The sequence below is a fragment of the Heterodontus francisci genome, chromosome 1 (genome assembly GCF_036365525.1).
Source record: "Heterodontus francisci isolate sHetFra1 chromosome 1, sHetFra1.hap1, whole genome shotgun sequence".
NCBI classification, from domain to species: Eukaryota; Metazoa; Chordata; class Chondrichthyes; order Heterodontiformes; family Heterodontidae; genus Heterodontus; species Heterodontus francisci.
The window spans coordinates 123,467,902-123,494,790 of NC_090371.1; the positions used below are offsets into that span (position 1 = coordinate 123,467,902).

A 26,889-nucleotide genomic window follows, 5' to 3' on the forward strand; every position below is an offset into this window, starting at 1 on the left:
TTTTCAAATGCAATTAGGGATGGGCAATAAATATTGGATTTGCCAGGGATGCCCATATCAAATGAATCAATGAAAAAACTAACGTAATAATAATAAAAGCAAAATACTGCAGATGCTGGAAATCTGATACAAAAACAAGAGATGCTGGAAATACTCAGCAGGTCAGGCAGCATCTGTGGAGACAGAAGCAGAGTTAACGTTTCAGGTCAGTGACGCTTCATCAGAACAAAACTAACGCGTTGCGCTGGACAAATTCAAGAATTCCAAATGTTAGTGAAAGAGAAAGATTGCAAAGTTTTGCACTAAATGGTGATAGATGGTTGTCCAGTAGATATAGAAGTAATGAAGTACGGTTACCTGTATTTTATGTAAGGAGTTTTATATTAAAATTTGAGCATGTGGCTGAAAAAATGTGGCTATAACCACTGCTGTGCCTAGATAATGATTTATACAGGACAACTGTATCTGACTCAAATGCAATAAATAAAGTTACTCGAGCGTTTCTTAGGTGACTGAACAGCCATCTCCCCATCCAATTGATGCTGAACCTGTGATAGTTGCGTCACTTCCTTTCTCGTTGCTCTTTGAACCAGAGCTCTCGCGAGCTTTGGTGGCGGCTGCTGGGTAGCGCGGTGTCTCTATGGAGCTGGCGGCCTCCGGGATGATGGCGGACTTTGATGCGATCTATGAAGAAGAAGAAGACGAGGAGCGAGCATTGGAGGAGCACCTGCTGAAGTACGCACCTGACCCGGTGGTGGTGCGGGGATCAGGACACGTCACCGTGTAAGAGCGACCGAAAAACGTGGGCGCTGGGGGGGTGGGTGAGTGGAAGAACGTACCCCGAGCCGCGGCAGCTGACCGGGAGCCGGGGCCCGAGCTGAGCCACCCGGCTGGCGTTTAGGTCCTGTTTGTTAAACTGCGCTGATACAAAGTCCAGGTAGTGAGGGTGATTATCCGCCCGGTGTGCTCGGGATGTCCTCCGGTGCATCTGTTTCTCGGCAGAAAAAAGTTGGTGTTGATTGTAAATGCGACAGTGCCCGACTAGTCTGGTGCAGTCAACAGTCTGACTCAGCTTGAGTCACCTCCCAATAGAGGAGCTTTTTCACAACTCTGCCGGTGATGGGAACAGTAGGTCAGCATCTTTCTTCAAAGGGAGAAAGAGGGGGGAGAAACCTGGAAACTGATGTTCAGTGTAACGCATCTTGCTTATTGCAGTAGAGTGGGATAGTTGGGCAAGATGTAGGTTAAAATATTAGTTTTGAGTGGATTGAGATGTTCTGCTCCTGCATATATTTTCTTCTCGGTTTTATCCAGAGTTTGTCCTGTTGTACATTCTTTGAGTGTTCCTAAAGTACTATGACATTCATTTACAGCTATCATAATGTGCATAAAAGATAAAATAAGATGACATGTTAATAGGTTAATAAATATATATTTACATTTCCAATGTGTCAGGTGGGAACATGATTGGGCAAAGTTGTGATGCAAGCTGTGGTCAAATTGCATATCAGCAATTTTTTGAGGTTCATTCACTGTCTGCTTGGGTGAAGTCTGGATGATCCATGGAATCTTAGAATAGTTACAGTGTGGAATGATTGCATCACAGAAGGAGTCCCACTCTTCTGGTACACCTGCATATTTTTGCTCTTCAGGTACTTATACAATTCCCTTTTGAAGGCCACGATTGAATCTGCCTCCACCACACTCCTGATGTCGCCTTTGCTTCTGTTGCCATTCACCTTAAATCTGTCCTCAGATTCTTGACCCTTCTGTCAATGGGAATTTCTTTCTATCTATTCTGTCTAGACCCCTCATGATTTTGAACACCCCTATCAAATCTCGCCTCAACATTCTCTAAGGAGGGCAGCCCCAGCTTTTCCAATCTATCCACAAAACTGAAATCCATTCTTGTAAAACTTATCTGTAACTTTCTACAGCCTTCACATCCTTCCTAAAGTGCAGCACGCAGAATTGGACACAATACTTTAGTTGAGGCTGAAGCAGTGTTTTATAAAAGATTTATCATCGTTTCCTTGTTTTTGTACTCAGTGCCACTATTTATAAAGCCCAGGATCCCATATGCCTTTTTAACCACTTTCTCAACCTGCCTTGCTGCCTTCAATGATTTGTGTGCCCATACCCCGAGGTCTCAAATTGTACCCTTTTATTTTGTATTGTCTCTCCTCATTCCTCCTACCAAAATATGTAACTTCCCATCTCTTTGCCTTAAATTTCATTTGCTACATGTCCATCCAATCCACCATGTCCTCTTGAAGTCTATCACTGTCCTTTTCACAGTTCACAATATCTCCAAGTTTTGTCATCTATAAATTTTGAAATTGTGCCCTGTACACTTAATCTAAGTTATGAATATTAATCAGGAAAAGCAGTGGTTCTAGTACTGACCCCTGGGGAACCCAACTGTATACCTTCCTCCAGTCGGAAAAACAACCGTTCAGTAATACTCTTGTCTCCAGTCACTCATCCAACTTCATATCCATGCTGTCCGTGTCTGTTTTATTCCATGGGCTTCAACTTTGCCGGTAAACCTATTATGTGGCACTATCAGGTGCCTTTTGGAAGTCAAAAAAGACCACACTAATCACATTACCCTAAAAAAAAAAAATCAATCAAGTTGCTTAAATGTTTTTAGTCGTTCTTGGGATCTGAGCATCGCTGGCAAGGCCAATATTTATTGCCCATTCCTAATTGCCCTTGAGAAGGTGGTGGTGAGCCCCCTTCTTGAACTGTTGCAGCCCGTGTGGTGTAGGTACACCCACAGTGCTATTAAGGAGTGAATACCAGGATTTTGACCCAGTGACAGTGGAAGAATGGCAATATAGTTCCAGGTCAGGATGGTCAGAACCAGATCCAGTATTGACACCTCCTTCTTTGGGCTGGATATACAGGTCAAGAAAATTCTCCAGAACACACTTTAGAACTCTTTTCCGTCTCAGCCCTTTATGCTGTTACTATCCCAGTTTATGCTGGGTTAATTAAAGTCCCCCATTATCACTATCCTATAGTTTTTGTACCTCTCTGTAATTTCCTTGCATATTTGCTCCTCTATATCTTTCTCACTTGTTGGTGGCCTATCGAATACATCCAGTAGTGTAATGGCACCTCTTTTGTTTCTTAATTCTAACCAAATTGGTTCTGTTCTTGACCCTGTTAGGACATACTCTCTCCCAGGACTAATATTCTCCTTAATCAATACAGCCATTGCTCCTCCTTTCATTCCTTCCCTATCTTTCCTGAACACCTTGTAGCCAGGAATATTTAGTACCAAGTCCTGCCCTTTTGTGAGCCAGATCTCCAATATCGCCACAACATCAAATTGCTATGTACCTGTTTGTGTCTGCAGCTCACCAAACTTATTTATCATGCCTTGTGTGTTTACGTACATGCAATGTTAGCCTGAATTGGATCTTCTGTATTCCCTCTTGGTCTGACCCCACGTGATTCCTTAGTATTTCTTACTCTAATGCTCTCTTGTATCTCCCAATCCTTTGTGCACCGTGTTTCTCCTGTGTAATGCCTGGTTCTCATCCGCCTGACAAATTATTTTAAGCCCCCTCCCACAACACTAACAAACTGACCCACGAGGACATTCGTCCATGCTCTGTTGAGGTACAACCCGTCTGGTCTGTACAGATCCCATGCCACCCCCAGAACCATTCCCAATGTCCCAGGAATCTAAAACCCTCCCTGCTGCACCATGGGCTGGATTTTACGTCAGGCGGACGGGAGCTGGCTACCGATGTAAAAGTTGGTGGCCAACCTGCTTCCGCCTAGCCCGGGGATCCGTCCCGCATTCTACAGGTTCCCGGACTTTAACTGTGCTGAGGCGGGACTTCCACCCGCTTGAGAGCGGTGGCCACTGCTCAGACTGCAGCCCAGCCGAGGACATGTAGCCAGGAGTGCAGTTAAGTTTGGTTTGCCTCGCCGGGGGTAATTGGTCGGGCCCCGGCAAGGCAAGGGTGGTCCTTTGGGGTGAAGTGGGGGGTGACTTAGGTCCTAGGGGTGGTTGGGGAAGCAGGGGCGGCCCTCAATCGGGCACACTCCGGGTGCACTGAGAGGCCGCCAAGTTTTACTGGGTGACCTTTCATGTCTCCAGGGCACCTGCTTGCTATGGGTAAAATCCCCGTGGAGGCAGGCGAAGGCCCTTAAGTGGCTACTTAAGGGCCTTGATTGGCCTGGGGCGGGCAACCCGTTTTGTGCCCCCCCACCCTAGGTAAAGTGGGGCGGGGGCGGGTTGGGAAGGCCTCCTGGAGCCTCCCACTCAGTTTTACGCCACCCCTCCCCATGCCATCTGCTTCGCTGGGAGCCACGCATTCATCTGCACTATCCTCCTATTTCCATGCTCACTAGAGGGTGAAACTGGGAGTAATCTGGAGATTATTACCTTTGAGGTCCTGCTCCTTAGTCTCTTTCATAGCTACCTAAAATCTGCCAACAGGACCTTGCCCTTTCTACCTGTGTTGTTGGCACAGATATGGACCACAACTTCTGGCTGTTCGCCCTCTCACCACCACCCCCCCAGTGTTTTGCAGTTGTTCAGTGATATCCTGGACCCTGGCATCACATCTGCAGCTGCATAAATGTCTGTCTACTTTCCTAACTATAGAATCCCCTATTAACATTGCTTTCACAAACTTCCTCCTCTCTGCCACTGTACAGCTAAGCTACCTGTGGTGCCTTGGTCTTGGCTTTGGCTGCACTCTCCAGAGGAACTATCACTCTTGCCTGTATTAAGAACTGAATACCGGTTGAAGAGCAAGATGCATTTGGGGGGTTCCTGCACTACCTGCCTGTTCCCTCCTTGACTGTCTAGTGGTCACCCATTCCCTCTTTCTGCACACCCTTAAGCTGCAGATGGCCATCTCCAGAAACATGGTGTTCACTTAGCTGTCAGCCTCACAGATGCCCTGCAGTGAGTCCAGCTGCTCGAGTTCCTCCAGCTAATGACACTTCCTGCACATGTGGTTGTCCAGGAGAAGTGTTCTGGAGTGCACACGTGGAGCAAGATGCACATTCTTTGGGACTGAGGTGCTCTGCCGTACCTCTATTTATTGGATTATTAGCTAAATTAAGAGAAAGAAGCTTAGACTTAAACACTCACCTGCTACTCACAAATCAACTCCTTCCCATGTGCTGACATAATTTTTTTTTATAGGGAGGTTAATTTAAATGTTTTTATTGAACTCCTTTTTTCTGTATATCTGATTTTTAATTCACTGAAAAATTCAGAACCCTTTAATTTTACTATCCCTTTTTATTAAATTTTAAAGTTATCCTCCCAGATCTGATTACTGTACATTGTCATTATATGATAAATTATCCAATGTATAAAATGTTAAATCAATGTTTATGTATTTTGTTAAATTGGCTTACTTTTAATTTTTATAATTAATTGATCTAGCTTACTTTATAGGTTAATTAAATTAAATGCTTACTTGTCGACTTACCCCCACTGCCTCCTTCTGCTGTGACATCACTGCGATTTTACCTGACACCCATGGAACATTATCCTAGAAAGGAGTCAACTACTTTGGGAAGGAGGAACATTGTTTATGAGACAAAAATTCATGACAAATAGAAAGATGATTAAAAATTGCAGAAGTTGAACTATTTGTATTGCTGGGTTTGTAATGAAATTATTAGACAAAATTGGGATTACATAATATAAATATTGAAGTATTTACAGTGGCCAAAGTGATTCATGCAATAATGTATAGCTTTGCAAATTTGTACTTGTAAATGTAGGCACTGAGTTTGTTGGTCTTTACAGGATTTGTAATGAATTGTGAGCCATGTAAGTAGGGGATCTCTTATAAACTAGCCATTATTGCAAAGTTTTGACTGGTTTCCAAAAGCATTTTGAAATGGTCCACTCTATCTTTAATGCATGTTTGTAATTAAAGGTAGTGAGAGATTAAAATAAGGAGTTTGGGGGAAATTGTGTATTATAAATACAAAATTTGGCCTGTTTCAGAAATTAAAAGAAGTACAGAAGTTTTGATTAACATTTTAGTAATGACTACCAGTTTTCAAATTTGATCTGTATCCTTGGAAAACAACATGGTGCTAGAGGGTCTATCCTTGGCCCCTCCTGTTTGTCATCTGTGTGCTGCCCCTTGGCGACATTATACAAAAGCACGGTGTCAGTTTCCGCATGTATTTTGATGACACCCAGCTCTACCTGACTACCAACTTTCTCGACTCCTCCGCTGTCTCTAAATTGTCTGATTATCCGACATCATGGGCTGGATGAGCATAAATTTCCTCCAGTTAATTAGCGGGATGACCGAAGCCACGGACTTCGGTCACTGCCACAAACTCTGCTCCCTAGCCACTGAATCCATTCCTCTCCTTGGCAATTGTCCAGACTGTTCTCAGCCTTGATATCATACATGACCCTGATAAGAGCTTCTGGCCACATATCCGCGGTATCACTATGACTACCAATTTGCCCGACTCAGCTCATTTGCTGCTGAAACCCTCATCTGTGTCTTTGTTACCTCTAGGCTTGACTATTCCACTCCTGGTTGGCCTCCCATCTTTCACCCTCTGTAAACTTCAGTTCATCCAAAACTCTGCTGTCCAAACGCACCTCAAGTCCTGTTCACCCATCACCCCTATGCTCGCTGACCTATGTGTGCTCAAAGGTTAAGCAACGCCTCAGTTTTAAAATTCTCATTGTTGTTTTCAAATCCCTCCATGGCCTCATTCCTCTCTACCTCTTTAACACCCTCCAGCCTTGCAACCCTCCAAGATATCAGTGCTCCTCTAATTCTGGCCTCTTGCACCCCACCGTTACAAGCCATATTGCCAAGACCGTAAGCTCTGGAATTCCCTTCCTACACCTCTCTACCACTCTTTCCTGCTTTAAGACAATCCTTAAAATCTACTGCTTTGATCATATGCCCCAATATTTCCTTGTGTGGCTTGGTATCAAACTTTGTTCGACTACGCTCCTGTGAAGCACTTTGGGAGTTCTTACTACATTAATGGCATTATAGAAATGTATTTTGTGTGTGTGTGTATAATATATATATTATATATGGTAACAGTCTGTGCTGTAGCAGGAAATTTGGAATAAACGGGTTGATGAATCTTATCTTTAAATGCCTGCTATTTTCAGTTCCCTGGAACAATATAATCAATTATTGTCTAATCACATTATGGTGTGTGTATTCAGAATTAGCATCCATCACATGTAGCAGCTCAAGAGGCAATCCACAGTCAAGTTTTGAACATGTTATGAAAGCCATATTGAGCCAATATAAAGTTCACAGTGCAACCATTAATGGGTCATCAAAACTTATCTTCCCAAAACTTTGATATTGCTTGATATCTGAAATTATAAAGACTGATGCAAGGGTGCTGCATATAATTTTTTTAGACAGTACAGAGGTATCAAATAGGTCAGAATGGTCTTTGTGGGGTGGAAAGATGAGTGGAGAATCAATTTTATCCAGAGATTGAAATTTGACAGTGCTTAGATCTTTAATTTTCATCATTTGAATCTGGTATAAAATTTAGAATTGTTTTTGACTATTTTGTTTTTTTAAAAAATAAAATAAATGATATGCCAATAACATATTGAGAGCTGGTTTGGTGAAGTTAGCGAGCCCAACAGATGAATTGCTAACAGTAGATGCAGTCAGTAACGCACTGGACATTAACATTCAGGTGGTTTAAGCTCTTTCGTACTGTTGATTTCAGCAACTACTTAAAGTTCCTTCAGTAAGGTCTATAGCATTCAGTAACAAAACTGCAAAAAAGAGAAACATTGAAATTAATAGCAACATGATCTCTACAAAAATGAAACCTATGATCTGTTTATTCTATGCGCATTCATCTTTTTAAGATACGAGTTTTGATTGGCCTGCTTCTGATTCTGTGCCAGTTGTTTTGGTGAGGCAATCATCGAGCCTAATGCATCATTCAGTTAGATCGTAGCTGATTCCTTGGTTCCATAACCCTTAATACCCTTACCTATCAAAAAATCTACCAATCTCAGTTTTAAAGTTTTCCACTGATCTAGTCTCTACTGCTTTTTTGGGGGGAGAGAGAGTTCGATTTTCACTACCCTTTATGCAACAAAGTGCTTTCTGGCATCTCTCCTGAACTGCTTAGCTCTAATCTTAAGGTTTTGCCCCTTCCTCTGGGCTCTTCACCAGAGAAATAGCTTCCCGATCATCTTAAATACCTCAATTAGATTATGCCATAATCTTCGATATTCAAGGGAATGCAACCTGTCCTCAAAATTTAATCGGACATACGAATTAGGAGTAGGAGTAGGCCACTCGGCCCTTTGAGCCTGCTCCGCCATTCAATAAGTTCATGGCTGAACTGATTACTGCACATTTCCACCTACCCCCCCCCCAATAACCTTCCAGCCCCTTGCTTATCAAAAATCCTTTTAGTCCTAATATAATTTTAGCGAATATAATTATTGCAGCCCCTCCAAAGTCAGTATATCCTTCCTTAGCAACATAGTCCAGAACTGAATACAGCACTCCAGATGCCTTTTAACCAAAATTCTGTAGAGCTGTAACATTCCACCCAGTTGTATTCCAGGCCCCTTGAGATAAAGGGCAGCATTCCATTAGCCTTTAAAAAAATTTTTTTTTGTATACCTCCATCCCCCACCAGGACGGTTTGAAGGCTCTCCGCTTCTTCCTTGAACAGAGGCCCAACCAGTCCACATCCACCACTACCCTCCTCCACCTGGCTGAATTTGTTCTCACATTGAACAACTTCTCCTTCAACTCCACTCACTTCCTTCAAGTAAAAGGTGTTGCTATGGGTATCTGCATGGGTCCTAGTTTTGCCTGTCTTTTTGTGGGATGTGTTGAACATTCCTTGTTCCAGTCCTACTCCGGTCCCCTCCCCCAACTCTTTTTCAGTACATTGATGACTATCGGTGCTGTTTCCTGCTCCCGCCCATAACTGGAAAACTTTATCAACTTTGCTTCTAATTTCCACCTTTCTCTCACCTTTACGTGGTCCATCTCCGACACTTCCCTTCCCTTTCTTGACTTCTCTGTCTCCATTTCTGGGGATAGGCTGTCTACTAATATTCATTATAAGCCCACCGACTCCCATAGCTACCTTAACTACACGTCTTTACACCCTGCCTCCTGCATGGACTCCATTCCATTCTCTCAGTTTCTCCGTCTCCGCGCATCTGCTCTGATGCTACCTTCCATGACAGCGCTTCTGATATGTCTTCCTTTTCCTCAACCGAGGATTCCCCTCCACTGTGGTTGACAGGGATCTCAACTGTGTCCGGCCCATTTCCCACACCTCTGCCCTCATCCCTTCCCCTCCCTCCAAGAACCGCGACAGGGTTCCCCTTGTCCTCACTTTCCATCCCACCAACCTCCACATCCAAAGGATCATCCTCCACCATTTCCGCTACCTCCAATGTGATGTCACTACCAAACGCATCTCCCCCTCTCCTCCCCGTCAGCATTCTGAAGTGATTGTTCCCTCCACAACACCTTGGTCCACTCCTCCATTACCCCCACCGCCTCGTCCCCTTCCCACGGCACCTTTCCCTGCAATTGCAGGAGGTGTAATACCTCCCCATTTACCTGCTCTTTCCTCACTATCCAAGGCCCCAAACACTCAGGTGAAGCAGCGATTTATTTGTACATCTTTCAATTTAGTATACTGTATTTGCTGCTCACAATGTGGTCGTCTCTACATTGGGGGGACCAAACACAGACTGGGTGATCGCTTTGTGGAACACCTCCGCTCAGTCCGAAAACATGACCCTGAGCTTCCGGTTGCTGGCCATTTCAACACTCCCCCCTGCTCTCATGCTCACACCTCTGTCCTGGGATTGCTGCAATGTTCCAGTGAACATCAACGCAAGCTACCGAATAGGCACGCTACAGTCTGCTGGACTGAACATTGAGTTCAGTAATTTCAGAGCATGACGGGGCCCCCCTTTTTATCTTTATTTTTAGTTTCTTTTAATGTTTGTTTTATTTTAGTTTGTTTAGTTTGTTTCTGCTGTGCCTCCCCTGGCTTTTTTCATGGTTGTGCTTAGGGCCAGGCTGTTCAGTTTTCTGTCAATTAACACTCTCTCCGTACTAATGCTTTGTCTTTCAGCACACCATTAACATACTGTTTGCCCTTGCTCCATGACCTTCTGGTCAGTTATTCTCTGTGATCTTGTCCTATCAACACCTCTTTTGTTATCCCTTGCCTCTCCCCAATTTACTTCCTTAAAACCTATTACATTTCTGGCTCTGCCAGTTCTGATGAAGGGACACTGAGCTGAAATGTTAACTCTGCTTCTCTTTCCATGGATGCTGCTCGACCTGAGTATTTCCAGCATTTCTTGTTTTTATTTCAGTTTTATTGATTTCTGTTTTTGGACCCCTAAATTATTCTCATCCACAGTTTATACATCCACATATAAAGTAGCTACCCATCATTTTTGATATCTAGTAAGTGCACAATTTGCAAGGAAAAGGCATTACAATAAATGATGTAATTTTGAAAAGGATACTAATGATGAAACATGCATTTTAAACAAAAGTTCATCTTGTACATACATTACTGGAATAGCAATGTATACATGTTTGCAAAATAATTTTAAGTGGACTCCACTGCTATTTTGAATACCAATCTCACCTGAAGGGATGCATGGAAATGAACAGGCCTTACAGAGCAAGAACTTTTTTTTTTATTTTGTGAAAATCACTTATGTTTCTATAAATTCTCATCTATTTTTCATGTACGCAGTATTGGTTTCAGAGTTAAAAATGTAGAATACTTGATGTGGATACTTTAGCATGTTTTGTAAATATAAAGATAATAAATGTTAGTCAACAGGTGACAGAACTTTAATACTTGTCTGAATTGATCTTTATTTATTGCTTGTCAAATTTGAACAGCCTCAACCATTCCCATAATTTTAAATGGAATGCTTAATTATCCATTTTGACACTTGGGCACCTGCTTGGTTTGAACATTGTCAAGACCAACTGAACTGTACATTGCATGCACATTATTTGTAATAGGATAGTACCTGACCTCAAATGAAGTACAAAATGAAAAACACTTCCACCTCTTTTTGGTTGTTGGTTTGCTGAAAAGTCTGAACAGTACTATTTTGTTTTTACGTTAAGCTGTCAAAACTTTTCTGCTGAGCTTAGGTCGTGGTCAGATAATGTAGCATGCTTGTAGTAATTCCATTTAATAATCTCTTCAGTTTTGAATACATACTGGATTTAGGATATAACTCGATGCATTTTTGAGTCAAATCTGGTAAAGTAGAACTCAAGTGTTATGAGGCCTATCTTTTGTCATGAAAAAGTTATTTCACGAATACATAATGAGCGGGCGGGGGATTCTTTAGGATATTGATGTAGTATGAATATTGAGGTCCTTATAGGCTGCTGACGTGATGTCAGTCAATGTGCATTTTATCTCATACCTGTACACTTAAAGACTTACATTTATATAGCATTTTTCATGAGCACCGACATTTCAAAATGTTTTACAGCCACTGAAGTACTTTTGAAGTGCAGTCACTGTTATGATGTAGGAAATGCGGCAGGCAATTTGCTGTTTAGTGGGAGCTTGCTGTCTGCAATGTGATAATAACTGGATGATCTGTTTTTGTGATGTTGATAAAGGGATAAATATTAGAATTAGAACATTACAGCGCAGTACAGGCCCTTCGGCCCTCGATGTTGCGCCGTCCTGTGAAACCATCTGACCTACACTATTCCATTTTCATCCATATGTCTATCCAATGACCACTTAAATGCCCTTAAAGTTGGAGAGTCTACTACTGTTGCAGGCAGGGCGTTCCACGCCCCTACTACTCTCTGAGTAAAGAAACTACCTCTAACATCTGTCCTATATCTATCACCCCTCAACTTAAAGCTATGTCCCCTCGTGTTTGCCATCACCATCCGAGGAAAAAGACTCTCACTATCCACCCTATCTAACCCTCTGATTATCTTATATGTCTCTATTAAGTCACCTCTCCTCCTCCTCCTCTCCAACGAAAACAACCTCCAGTCCCTCAGCCTTTCCTCGTAAGACCTTCCCTCCATACCAGGCAACATCCTAGTAAATCTCCTCTGCACCCTTTCCAAAGCTTCCACATCCTTCCTATAATGCGGTAGCCAGAACTGCACGCAATACTCCAGGTGCGGTCTCGCCAGAGTTTTGTACAGCTGCAGCATGACCTCGTGGCTCCGAAACTCGATCCCCCTACTAATAAAAGCTAACACACCATATGCCTTCTTAACAGTCCTATTAACCTGGGTAGCAACTTTCAGGGATTTATGCACCTGGACACCAAGATCTCTCTGTTCATCTACACTACCAAGAATCTTCCCATTAGCCCAGTACTCTGCATTCCTGTTACTCCTTCCAAAGTGAATCACCTCACACTTTTCCGCATTAAACTCCATTTGCCATCTCTCAGCCCAGCTCTGCAGCCTATCTATGTCCCTCTGTACCCTACAACATCCTTTGGCACTATCCACAACTCCACCGACCTTCGTGTCATCCGCAAATTTACTAACCCACCCTTCTACACCCTCTTCCAGGTCATTTATAAAAATGACAAACAGCAGTGGCCCCAAAACAGATCATTGCGGTACACCGCTAGTAACTAAACTCCAGGATGAACATTTGCCATCAACCACCACCCTCTGTCTTCTTTCAGCTAGCCAATTTCTGATCCAAAGCTCTAAATCACCTTCAACCCCATACTTCCGTATTTTCTGCAATAGCCTACCGTGGGGAACCTTATCAAACGCCTTACTGAAATCCATATACACCACATCCACTGCTTTACCCTCATCCACCTGTTTGGTCACCTTCTCGAAAAACTCAATAAGGTTTGTGAGGCACGACCTACCCTTCACAAAACCGTGCTGACTATCGCTAATGAACTTATTCTTTTCAAGATGATTATAAATCCTGTCTCCTATAACCGTTTCCAACATTTTACCCACAACCGTAGTAAGGCTCACAGGTCTATAATTACCAGGGCTGTCTCTACTCCCCTTCTTGAACAAGGGGACAACATTTGCTATCCTCCAGTCTTCCGGCACTATTCCTGTCGACAATGACGACATAAAGATCAAGGACAAAGGCTCTGCAATCTCCTCCCTAGCTTCCCAGAGAATCCTAGGATAAATCCCATCTGGCCCAGGGGACTTATCTATTTTCACACTTTCCAAAATTGCTAACATCTCCTCCTTGTGAACCTCAATCCCATCTTGCCAAGTAGTCTGAATCTCAGGCCAGGACACGGGATAACTCCCCTGCTCTTTAAAATAATGCCATGGGATCTTTCGCATCCACCCGCGTGGACAGATGGGGCTCAGTTTAACGTCTCATCTGAAAGACTACTTTCTACAGTGCAGCACTTGCTCAGTACTGCACTGGAGTGTCAGCCTTCATTTTTGTGCTCAAGCCCTGGAGTGGGACTTGAACCATGAATTTTGAGATTCAGAGGTGTAAGTGCTATCAACTGAGCCTTGGCTGATAATTATACAGTAATAAATGAGCTTTTGGGCCAACCATCAAGAAGATCACCCCCCTCAAATCTAAATCAGGGGACATAATCACTGACCAACGCAAGCAAATGGACCGCTGGGTTGAGCACTACCTAGAACTGTACTCCAGGGAGAATGTTGTCAGAGACTGCCCTCAATGCAGCCCAGCCTCTACCAGTCATGGATGAGCTGGGCATACAGCCAACTAAATCGGAACTCAGTGATGCCATTGATTCTCTAGCCAGCGGAAAAGCCCTTGGGAAGGACAGCATTACCCCTGAAATAATCAAGAGTGCCAAGCCTGCTATCCTCTCAGCACTACATGAACTGCTTTGCCTGTGCTGGGACGAGGGAGCAGTACCTCAGGACATGCGCGATGCCAATGTCATCACCCTCTATAAAAACAAAGGTGACCGAGGTGACTGCAACAACTACCGTGGAATCTCCCTGCTCAGCACAGTGGGGAAAGTCTTTGCTCGAGTCGCTTTAAACAGGCTCCAGAAGCTGGCCGAGCGCGTCTACCCTGAGGCACAGTATGGCTTTCGTGCAAAGAGATCGACCATTGACATGCTCTTCTCCCTTCGTCAGATACAGGAGAAATGCCGCGAACAACAGATGCCCCTCTACATTGCTTTCATTGATCTCACCAAAGCCTTTGACCTCGTCAGCAGACGTGGTCTCTTCAGACTACGAGATTGGATGTCCACCAAAGCTACTAAGTATCATCACCTCATTCCATGACAATATGAAAGGCACAAATCAGCATAGCGACACCTCATCAGACCCCTTTCCTATCCTGAGTGGCGTGAAACAGGGCTGTGTTCTCGCACCCACACTGTTTGGGATTTTCTTCTCCCTGCTGCTCCCACATGCGTTCAAGTCTTCAGAAGAAGGAATTTTCCTCCACACAAGATCAGGGGGCAGGTTGTTCAACTTTGCCCGTCTAAGAGCGAAGTCCAAAGTACGGAAAGTCCTCATCAGGGAACTCCTCTTTGCCGACGATGCTGCTTTAACATCTCACACTGAAGAGTGTCTGCAGAGTCTCATCGACAGGTTTGCGGTTGCCTGCAACGAATTTGGCCTAACCATCAGCTTCAAGAAAACGAAAATCATGAGACAGGACGTCAGAAATGCTCCATCCATCAATATCGGCGACCACCCTGTGGAAGTGGTTCAAGAGTTCACCTACCTCGGCTCAACTATTACCAGTAACCTGTCTCTCGATGCAGAAATCAACAAGTGCAGGGGAAAGGCTTCCACTGCTATGTCCAGACTGGCTAAGAGAGTGTGGGAAAATGGCGCAATGACACGGAACACAAAAGTCCGAGTGTATCAAGCCTGTGTCCTCAGTACCTTGCTCTATGGCAGTGAGGCCTGGACAACGTACGTCAGCCAAGAGCGACGTCTCAATTCATTCCATCTTCGCTGCCTCCGGAGAATACTTGGTATCAGGTGACAGGACCGTATCTCCAACACAGAAGTCCTCGAGGTGGCCAACATCCCCAGCTTATACACGCTACTGAGTCAGCGGCGCTTGAGATGGCTTGGCCATGTGAGCCGCATGGAAGATGGCAGGATCCCCAAAGACACATTGTACAGCGGGCTCGCCACTGGTATCTGACCCACCGGCCATCCATGTCTCTGCTTTAAAGACGTCTGCAAACGCGACATGAAATCCTGTGATGTTGATCACAAGTCGTGGGAGTCAGTTGCCAGCGATCGCCAGAGCTAAAGTGTGACGAGTCGAAGAGACTTAGCAGTTGGCAGGAAAAAAGACAGAAGCGCAAGGGGAGAGCCAACTGTGTAACAGCCCCGACAAACAAATTTTTCTGCAGCACCTGTGGAAGAGCTTGTCTCTCGAATAGGCCTTTATAGCCACTCCAGGCGCTGCTCCACACACCACTGACCACCTCCAGGCGCATACCCATTGTCTCTCGAGATAAGGAGGCCAAAGACAAAAAATAAATAAATGCTATACAAGTATTTACCATTTTATTCATCAGAGAGTTTAGCTGAATTGGACAGCAAATTTAAATGTATAATTTCTGCATGTTTAAGCCTGGTAAAATTCTCATCAGTTCACCGTTCCATTCTTGATTTTAGCATTATTAGGCTAACACCAAACAGCTGGACAATCTAATGAGCCACAGTTCAAACTGGCTGTGTTGTGTGGCTGTTATTTTCTCAGTCATCAGATGGTTAAGCTTTTCTTTCTCTTGGAAGTCCTCTTGCTGACATAAGCGCAAAATTTCGCCAGGAAATTCAGTGCAGTATTGAGGGAGTGCTACATTATCAGAGGTGTTATCTTTTGAATGAGCTGTTTAACTGAGGTTCTATCTGCCTGCATAGGTGGATGCAAAAGATTCCATCCTTCTTCTTTGGCCTCCTTGTCTCGAGAGACAATGGGTAAGCGCCGAGACGTGCTCAGTGGTTTGTGGAGCAGCGCCTGGAGTGGCTATCAAGGCCAATTCTAGAGTGACAGACTCTTCCACAGGCACTGCAGATAAAATTGGTTGTCGGGGCTGTTACACAGTTGGCTCTCTCCTTGCACTTCTGTCTTTTTTCCTGCCAACTGCTAAGTCTCTTCGACTCGCCACACTTTAGCTCCGCCTTTATGGCTGTCTGCCAGCTCTGACGATCACTGGCAACTGACTCCCACGACTTGTGGTTAATGTCACAGGACTTCATGTCGCGTTTGCAGACGTCTTTAAAGCAGAGACATGGATGGCCGGTGGGTCAGATACCAGTGGTGAGCCCGCTGTACAATGTGTCTTTGGGGATCCTGCCATCTTCCATGTGGCTCACATGGCCAAGTCATCTCAAGCAACGCTGGCTTAGTAGGGTGTGTATGCTGGGGATGTTGGCCGCCTCGAGAACTTCTGCATTGGAGATATGGTCCTGCCACCTGATGCCAAGGATTCTCCGGAGGCAGCGGAAATGGAATGAGTTGAGACTCCGCTCTGGGCTGACATACGGTGTCCAGGCCTCTCTGCCATAGAGCAAGGTACTGAGGACACCGGCTTGAAACACTCGGACTTTTGTGTTCCGTGTCAGTGCGCCATTTTCCCACACCCTCTTGGCCAGTCTGAACATAGCAACGGACGCCTTTCCCACACGCTTGTTGATTTCTGCAGCAAGAGACAAGTTACTGGTGATAGTTGAGCCTGGGTAGGTGAACTCTTGAACCACTTCCAGAGCGTGGTCGCCGATATTGATGGATGGAGCATTTCTGACGTCCTGTCCCATGATGTTCGTTTACTTTAGGCTGATAGTTAGGCCAAATTCATTGCAGGCAGCCGCAATCCTGTCGCTGAGTCTCTGCAGACACTCTTCTGTGTGGGATGTTAATACAGCATCGTTAGCAAAGAAGAGTTCCCTGATGAGGACTTTCTGTACTTTGGTCTTCGCTCTTAGACGGGTAAGGTTGAACAACCTGCCATCTGATCTTGTATGGAGGAAGATTCCTTCTTCTGAAGCATTGTGCCTTTCATATTGTCATGAGGTGATACTTAGTAGCTTTGGTGGACACCAATCTTTGCTAGTAATCTGAAGAGACCACATCTGCTGACTCGGTCAAAGGCTTTGGTGAGATCTGTGAAAACAACGTAGACATTTCTCCTGTAGCTGCCGAAGGGAGAACAGCATCTCAACAGTGGATCTCTCTGCTCGAAAGCCGCATTGTGCCTCAGGGTAGACACGCTCAGCCAGCTTCTGGAACCTGTTTAAAACTACTCAAGCGAAGACTTTCCCCACTATGCTGAGCAGGGAGATTCCACGGTAGTTGTTGCAGTCACCGTGGTCACCCTTGTTCTGATAGAGGGTGATGATATTGGCATCGCACATCTTCTGTGGCACTGCTCTCTCAACCCAGCACAGGCAAAGCAGTTCATGGAGTGCTGAGAGTATAGCAGGCTTGGCAGTCTTCATTATTTCAGGGGTAATGGCATCCTTTCCAGGGGCTTTTCCACTAGCTGGAGAATCAATGGCATCGCTGAATTCTGATTTTGTTGGCTGTTCGTCCAGCTCATCCATGACTGGCAGAGACTGGGCTGCATTAAGGGCGGTAACAGTGACAACATTTCCCTGGAGTACAGTGCTAGGTACTGCTCCACCCAGCAGTCCATTTGCTTGCATTGGTCAGTGATCATTTTTCCCTGATTTAGACTTGGGTGGGGGACGGGCGATCTTCTTGATGGTTGGCCCAAAAGCTCTCTTAATACCATCATACATTCCTCTGATGTTTCCGGTGTCCGAGGCCAGTTGAATACGACTGCATAGGTGTTGCCAGTAGTCATTTGCACAGCGCCTGGCTGTTTTTTGTACGGTGCTTCTCTCTACTTTAGGTGCTATGGATATTAACTCGCTGGGGGCTTTCTTGTAGTTCAACCGTGCAGTGCGCTTAGCGGCTATGACAGGTTCCAGCTCTTCAAAGTGAGATTAAAACCAGTCTACATTCTGCTCACGTTTGCCAAAGGTGGTCATTACGAGCCATAGATGGCGTCTCTGATGTGGGCCCACTTGGTCTCTGCATCCCCTGTGGGAGTGTTTTGAAGGGCTTTTTCAAGTGAATTTAGAAACTTATGTAACAGCTGTGGATAAGAAATTCTGTTAGTGTTGATGCGCGGGTGGCCCTTCTGCTTGGAATGATGTAGCTTCTTTGGTTTGAGTCTAAAAACTTTTTACACCAGGGAGTGGTTGGTGCCGCAGTCCGCACTGTGGAAGCTGCGTGTGATTTGGACACTGTTTATAGAGGCTCGCCATGTGACGATGAGGTCCAGCTGGTGCCAACGACGTGATCTTGGGTGTCTCCATGAAACCTGGTGACAGGGTTTAGTATGAAAGAACGAGTTGGTGATGCAGAGGTTGTGATAGGTACACAACTCCAGCAGTCTCTGTCCATCCTCATTCATCCTTCCAATGCCATAGCACCCAAGGCAGGAGGGCCCCAACCCTGGCATCCACTATTCAAAGAATAGGGGTATCTTGACCTACATTTATCTCCCAACAAGACACAATAGCTGGTTAATTACCTCATTTGCAGACAGCCAGATGTCACAAACACCAAATTGGCTGCTGCATTTTCCTAACTAGCAAGAATAGCGTATGCTTCAAGAGTAATACATTGTCTGGAAACACTTTGGAGTGCCCTGAAGACATGAAAGGTGTCATAGAAGTGACAGTTGTAAGGTAGGAAACAAAATGAATGAATTTCAACAGCGACTACTCTTCATAAGTGCTTAATTGGCTGTATAGCGGTTTGAGACGACCGGTGGTTGTGAAATGCACCATATAAATGCAAATCGGTCTGACTTTCTGTCTATCTGTCAAACTTGAGACAAGATCACAATCATATAACTGCTATCTTGTGTGCACGTTGTTTTTCTGCATTTCCTGCTTTTCTGGTGGTAACTATAATGGTGGATGCAAATATTGAGCTCCTTGTAGTCGATGGATGTGTGTTTAATTGTTATATGCGACCCATGCAAGAGTATCATTTGATTAAACTATAGTTGGATATTGGGAAATAACTGCATATTGAAAAATGGTGGATGGGAGCGATAAGATTCAGCAACAGGAGAAAAAATTGAACTGTTTATCACCACCTGAGCCTTGAGATAAAATTATTGTCGTGCTCATTTGCATACACCTATTTTCATGTATTGTAATCTAAAGTCTGACCTGTATATTAGATTGTATTTTTCAATAGTTCAGTACATGACCTTGATTGAACAGTTACATTTGTGAAATCAATGCAAAATTAATGGACCTTAAACTACACTGGATTACTGGAAAATTACTGCCTATGATAAAAGCAAAATGGAAAAGAGGAAATACATATTTTTTATTTCACTTTCTTCTAGCTGTCAAGCCAATTGATTATAAACATGTGCCTTAAAGAAGTGTTCCAAATTATGGTTGATTCCTGGCATTTTTGTTAAAAACAGTAGAATCACAGTTTTCATCTTTAAAACATTCCTGGAACTTAATTGTCTTACCTGATTGTCATCAACTGGAAAACATAGTAATCGTTTAAGCCAGCTGCTGGCAGAAAGCCACTCGAGTGAACTAGATCTGCCAAAATGGCAAGGGCTATTCATACAATAGCCCTCTACATTATAAGACCAATACCATAAAATGTAACCATAATTGGGTTGCCTTGCATCTTTTTGCTTGATATTGCAAATACTTCAAACAATTTTGCATTATTATGTGGCTTCTTGATATTGTACTGCATCATTTTGGAAAGAAGTTTGAAGCATCTCTATTATGATTGAATATTCAAGGGCTGTACGACTCATGCTGTTTCCCTAAGGACATTATTTATCAAGCTTATATGTTTAATTCTAATGCAAACAATAGTATTTGAAAATAATTATTTTTGACTGGTTCCAATCAGCGGAATTGCAAATACAGGCAACTTTCATTTGTGGCAGGGGTAATGCTAAGAACACAACACGAAATGCTAAGAGCACAAAATCACTATCACTTGTTTTTGTCATCTTAACCCTTAAGATACTGTCTCATACTGCCTTGTATGCTTTGCAGTTTGTGAAAGCTTTGATTCTGTTTGTTTTGCTGGTAATTATTTGCTTTGTGCTGTTGAACTTGTCATTAATGCTAAAGCACATGACCTAATCAGTGAAAATTATGACTTAATTTATTGTGATAATGTACAGTTGGTAAGTTGCTGAAACATTACATTGTTACAGAGAAATGTTCTTAAATGAAGTCCCTTATATGTCACTGACCTAGTATGGGAATAATTTTCGACTACTGCAAAATTAATCCTTACCCTGGTGCACAAATATGATTATTGTAATGAATGATGATGCTGGACTTTCAAGAATTTAAAAGCATGGACCTAGAAGAGGCTCATGGACCATTCTTTCACACAGTAAAGATTTACTGTCTCATGGACTTTAACCCATCCTTTTAGTCTCCCAAGGGAAAATGTTGTGGAAAAACTCCCAAATCCTCAATCAAGCAAAAAATCCATACAAAAGTATGAACCTATCTATTATTATCAATTATTAATGAATGCTAATTCTCGAGGGCATTTAAATATAAATTCAAAGAAGTTATTCTAACTTTCTGTGACCATTTTGGTGTGTGCAGATTTGGATGTCCTGTCTTCAAATGGACATTGATATGATCGAAAGGATTAAAAGAAGATGACTGGGATGATATTGGGACTCGGGGCTTTAACCTATGAGCAGTTGAAACATACAAGATTCTAAAGGGGCTGGATAGGGTAGACAAAGATTATTTCTGCTGGTCGAGGAATCTAAAACACATGCACAGTCTTGGGATAAGGGGCTAATCACATAGGACTAAGATGAGGATTAATTCTCTACCCTAGAGGGTTGTGGATGTTCCATCGTTGAATTCATTTAAGGCTGGGGTAGACAGATTTTTGGTCTCAGGGAATCTAGGGATAAGGCGAGCGGATGGAAAAGTGGAGTTGAATCCTAAGATCAGCCATGATCGTTTTAAGTGGTGGAGCAGACTCAGTAGACTATCGGTCTACTCCTGCTCCTATCTCTTGTGTTCTTCGAGAACTAAATATTTAACGGAAAAAAAAGACTGAGAGAAGACATGATTTTGGGCTTTAAAATGTTAAGAGCCATGTGTGATGTAGACTTGGATTGAGCAAAAAAGTAAATGGCAAAATGTTAAAACTGACAAACGTCAAGTGAAATTAGAGATTAGAATTCTTCTGTCAATGCACCCCCCCCCCCAAAAAAAACCCTTTCTCAGCTAATGGCTATAGGGAAGTAACTTCCAACAAAAGCAGTTGATGTTGAATTGATTAATTTCAAAAAAAGCAGGATAAATATTTTGCGTGGAACACAATTTGAAAATTATAGGGAGAGGCATGAACTGGGACTTTTAAAATTCTCCATGGGAATATTATTTGTTGTCATATAGCAGCAGGTCATGGCTGAATAATAGACATATGAGGAGAGATGAGTAATATGTTATCAGTCTGTAATTTACATAAAGACATTTCTTGTGATGCAACATTTTTTTAAAAATCTGACTTTACTTGCTGGCTGTCACTTTAAATCCAATCATAACATAAGGAGCTTTTGTTTTACAAAACAGCTGGCTACAGTTGTACCAAACTTAACTTGATGCGAATGTTTCAAGTATTGTTTGGTTGCCTGCTGGGCTTGAGGGCACAGAGAATCCTTGTATTTCAAATATATCCATACTTTGGTTCAGTTATGACAGCTGATGGATTTTAATAAATTGGATTCAAAAATCAACAAGCCTAGGTAACCAGTCAAAAGAAATTTAAGTGGCAGGAACTGTTCATGAATGGAAGTTGTTCTTTTGAGCCATTGGGAAACTTCACAGAAAGGTATTGTTAACTTCTTGAGTTAGAAAAGATAATAAAGAAAAGCATTGCATACAAAAATCTAGAGGAGCAACTTAGTTTATAGATTGATGACTTTATTTGATTCAAGGAGCTAGATATTGTAATACATCTATCGTGGAAATTCTATTGCTATTATTCACTTCATCTTTTGTAAAATAAATTCATTTCATTTAAGCTGGAAGCAAGAGCTGAAGTGGTGATTCTCTGTTGCTTATCAAAGATGAAAGCAATCTTCTATGAATAATTACAGTGACTAAAAATACTTGGAAAGGTTATTTATATTATTCTGGGCGTATTGCCGTAAGCTTATCAAGATATCTCAATTCATGAAGGACGAAGGTGGCGAAATTGCATTTATGTAGCACTTTTCATGAGCTCAGGACATCCCAAAATGCTTTACAGTCAATGAAATACTTTTGAAGTGCATGCATTGTTGTAATGTAGGTATGCAAGCATAGGATTTGGGCTCACCTGTGAGAATGATCTAAAATTCAAAAGCAGGAAAGCCTACAATAAGATGAAATGTAACATCTTTTTCTGCCCTGTTCATCTGAAGTTGTTACTATTATTGGGTATCAGGATGCCTCTTGTACCTTGCCTAAAAGGATACCGTTCACAAGTAAGTTTATATAGGTAGTGTTGGCCGGCTGTCCAGTCAGGAGAGGGGTGATACTGTAACCAAGCCCAATCTTGCCTTTGCCTGAATATCCATAATTGTGCACTTCTGGCAGGGATCTCTGGATATTAATCATGAGCGGAGTTTTTAAGGTTGATGATTAATTCTGTGTTAAATAATAATGTAGGTGTGGGAGAAATAGTGCGATCAAACTCTTAACATACCACAATGTTCTATAACTTTTCAACCTTTGATGTGCTTCTTTTGCTCAAGACTCCCTCTGCATTGACAAATCATCCAAAGCATTTCTCTTTAAAATGTTCTTTGCTGTAAAAATATTTTTTAGACATTAATGTTTATTTCTATAGAGTCTTCTGCATTACTTTGGAGCTCTCCAAATCAGATTTTTGTGGAAAGAAAATGGCATTATTTTGCACGCATGTCTAGATCAAGTATGAAGATAATTGCATGTTCAAAGGAAAAAATAGTGGAATTCAAATCGTGATATTGCCTACATGGTTCTGAGAACGCCCTTGATTATAAGTAGACTTAAATTCAAAACCCATCTTTTGTAGGGTTATTAGAATCACACAGGGTGATCAAGTAGATTTTAACTGCTTCATGGTGCCAGAGAATGTGTCTCCTACATAGCTTGGGCTATCTGTACAGGTTAGTAAATAACTCTTAATACTCCGAACTTCAGTGCATTTGTATTCATGTAAAATTTTACCAGACAAAAAGGAAAGCAAGGAAATGAGTGCCAGCCAGCCTTACAGGAAAGGCACAGAATAGGTCTGGAATAACAATTTCTTGAAACAGCCTCTTTGCTAACTACTGGATGATGTTTGGAAGAAATGTAGCTCAACTGTTTTAATTTTGAATATAACAAGTATATTTTTAATAACTTCCTCCTGCACCTTTTTAGAAGTATATATTTGCGCAGGTGTGCATGTGGTCATAGAATCTTACAGCACAAAAGGGGAGAACATTTGTCCACCTTGCTTATCCTGACTCTTTGAAAGAGATATCCAATTAGTCCCACACCTCTGCTCTTTCCTCACAGCCCTGAAGATTCTTCTGTTACAAGTACCATAGATCATGGTGTATAAGATGGTCCCATTTTTCCGGCCTCAAATATCATGTTCATGCATATCCTTAGTGAAATAAGTTGACCCCCGCCACCCCTTTTCAGCCATGGCATGCTGCACTCGCATTAGTAGTCAGCCTCAATTTTTCACCCCACAGATGCATGTTATACTTTTATCTTATAACTGGGCGCAAGGGATCAAGCTGGCGATATGGACTGTGTTGCGAAGATGCGTAGGAGTTTAAGACACACCCACACAGCAGACCCCGTGTGGCAAACGATGAAGAGAAATGGGTCCTGCAGCAAAATGAATGAAGCATGAAGCTGGTTTGAAGCTAAAAATTGTAACCTTTGCTAACTCATCAAATAACTGTGCTGCAGCAAGGGAATTTGCTGTTAGCGAAAAATGGGGGCAAAAATGGAAGAAGGAGGAATCTGCCCTGAAGAAGATGCCCAAGACCAAATGTGCCATGAGAACAGGGACCAATCACTGGCCTGATCTTGAGAAACATGTATCGGATTGGGTCCTCAGCATCAGAATTGTTATATCATCAGCAGAAATGCAATGGGGAGATATACACGCTTAAGTGGGCCAAATCAAACTCCGAGTTCAGCAAAGATATCAGAGCAACAGCTAGTTGGTGCAACCACTTTATGGAACGAAAATGTCTAGTGTTGTGGTGGAAGACCAAGATTGCTTAGAGACTGCCAGAAGACCTTGATACCAAAATTACTGGTTTGTAGCAATTCATCAGACAGCAGAAAAAACGTGTATCCATTATGCCACATTGACAACATGGATGAACTGCCCATGAATTTCGATATGCCCAGCAACCAAACTATGGAGTAGAAAGGTTCAAAATCAGTTCTGGTGAAAACTACAGGACATAAGAAGACAGGATTCACAGTGGTACTAGCCTGCATTGCCGATGGAACGAAATTAAAGCCTATGGTAATTTTCAAACATAAAACCGTGATCGAAAATCAAGTTCCCTGCTGGAGTTTTTCTGCGTGTCTGTGACAATGTTTGAATGCCGATGGAGTGAAGTTGTGGATCAATAATGTGTGGAATAGGTGTCCCAGTGATCTGTGTGAACAGTGCAGCTTAGTGTGGGACATGTTCAGATCCCATATAACCAATGAGATCAAGAGGTGCCTGTGAAGAAATAACACCCACATGCAGTTATACCAAGGTGTCTCACGTTCATAGTTCAACCTTTTGGATGTGTGCCTCAACAAGCCATTCAAGACTCATGTCCATGTTGAATAGGTGGATGATTGATGGAGAGAACCCCCCCCCCCCCACACAAAGAGTGGAAATATGAGCTGCCCTGCTTGATGATTTGTGTAGTTTTGTCATCAAACCGTGGATGCTATTAGTGTACAAACTGTCATTAGATCATTCAAAAAATGTGGAATATCCAATTGAATGAATGGAGAGGAAGATAATTTGTTGTGGAGGGATGATTATGAAACAAAGTGCCACATCTGATGCAGAGTGGGATCCTTACGATGATGCCACAGCCAAAGAGACTCTGAATTCAATGAACTCTTTGCACGGATGGTGAAGACAATTAATTTGACAGATTTTAAAACTGTTTATGGTTATAGGTATCTTTGTAGAATTAATTTATTCAATAAGTGGTGCCACATTGATTTAATGTGAACTACCCGTGTTATTTTTCACATTTCAAAATGGCGACCACCCACACTGGCATATCACATTACGTTTTATACTCGGCATATAAGTCGACCCCCATTTTTGGACTGATATTTGGAGGCTTCAGAGGTTGACTTATACGCTGCATTCTACGGTATTCTATTTTGAGAGTTGCTATTGAAATATGCTTCCACTGTCCTTTTCCGGTGGTGCATTACAACATATCACTATTCCATGCATAAAAAAATGCTCCTCATCTTCCCCCAGTTCTTTTGCCGGTTATTTTAAATCAGTACACTCCTGCCAGTGGAAAGTTTCTCCCTATCTACTCTATCACAACCCTCAGAATTTTGGATAGCTCTATTATATTTCCCCTTTACCGTCTCTGCTGCAACAACACCAGTCCCAACTTTTCTGGTACGTCCAGGTCACTGAAGTCTCTCACCCCTGAAGAGGTGGTGGATGCAGGAACCCTTACAACATTTAAGAAGTATTTAGATGAGTACTTGAAATGCCATAACATACAAGGCTATGGGCCAAGTGCTGGAAAATGGGATTAGAATAGTTAGGTGTTTGATGGCAGGCACAGACAAGATGGGCCAAAGGGCCTATTTCTGTGTTGTATAACTCTATGACCCCTGGTGCTGTTCTAGTAAATCTCTTCTACGCACTCTTCAAGGCCTGGCATCTTTCCTAAAGTGTGAAGCCCAGAATTGTACACAATACTCCAGCTAAGGAGTGATTTATAAAGGTTCAGCAAACTTCCTTGCTTTCATACACTATGCCTCTATTAATAAAGCCAAGGATCTTTGTGTTTTTTTAAAAGAAAAAAACTTGCATTTATATCGTGCCTTTCACAGCCAAAGCACAACACAGCAAATTAAATACTTTGGAAGTATAGTCGCTGCCCAAATGTCAGGAGACGTAGCGGCCAACTTGCATGCAGCAAGACCCCACAAACAGGAATGAGGTAATGATAGCCATATCAATTTGTCCTGCCGCCTTCAAAGATTTTGTCTTGTAAGGTGACTTGTGCCGTGTGATAAGATGTATTTTATTTGTCCATGAACACTTGGCTTATTAATACAATAACTAAAAAGTGGTTTGTATTCTCTAATCACATATTGTTCCCTTTGAAGTTGGGCACAGTTTGAAACTACTACATATCTTGTTCGTTCATCTGTAAAAAGTGTTTTTTCTCCTCAACATTTAACGAGCTTTATAGGTTGTGAAATTAGGTTGTCCACCAACCAGTAAAGGAAATTGTGCTAGTGAGAGTTTTGAACATTTCTGATGACCTGTTCAGCCACTCAGTGTGCTGGAGGTGGCCATGCAAAAGATAGTGTTCTTTAACCAATGCTCTTGCTTTATGTAGTTACTGTTGGGGCTGTTGTCTGCTGTCAACACTATTATTTGTACATTACATGAGAGAGGAGGGAAAATAACACTAAGTGCTGAGAATTGAAAATAAAACCTATAACTAATGCACAAATCATTTTAAAATCTACCAAACTCACTTTTTTTCAAAAAGGAATGAAGTTCATCTGTAATTTTAAGTGGCTTCCCCTAATGTACTAACTTCCTTTTGTAAAAGAG

General features: G+C 42.6%; 1 protein-coding gene across 1 annotated transcript in view; it reads left to right on the plus strand.

Moving 5' to 3' along the window:
- Positions 1-588: 588 nt before the first annotated feature.
- Positions 589-26,889, plus strand: part of LOC137372025 (cysteine-rich hydrophobic domain-containing protein 2) — a 123,055-nt gene continuing 96,754 nt past the window's right edge. The window contains exon 1 of the mRNA XM_068035307.1: positions 589-783. Coding sequence (XP_067891408.1) covers positions 641-783 — 143 coding nt within the window. The 5' untranslated portion in view covers positions 589-640. The remainder of the gene's footprint in view (positions 784-26,889) is intronic.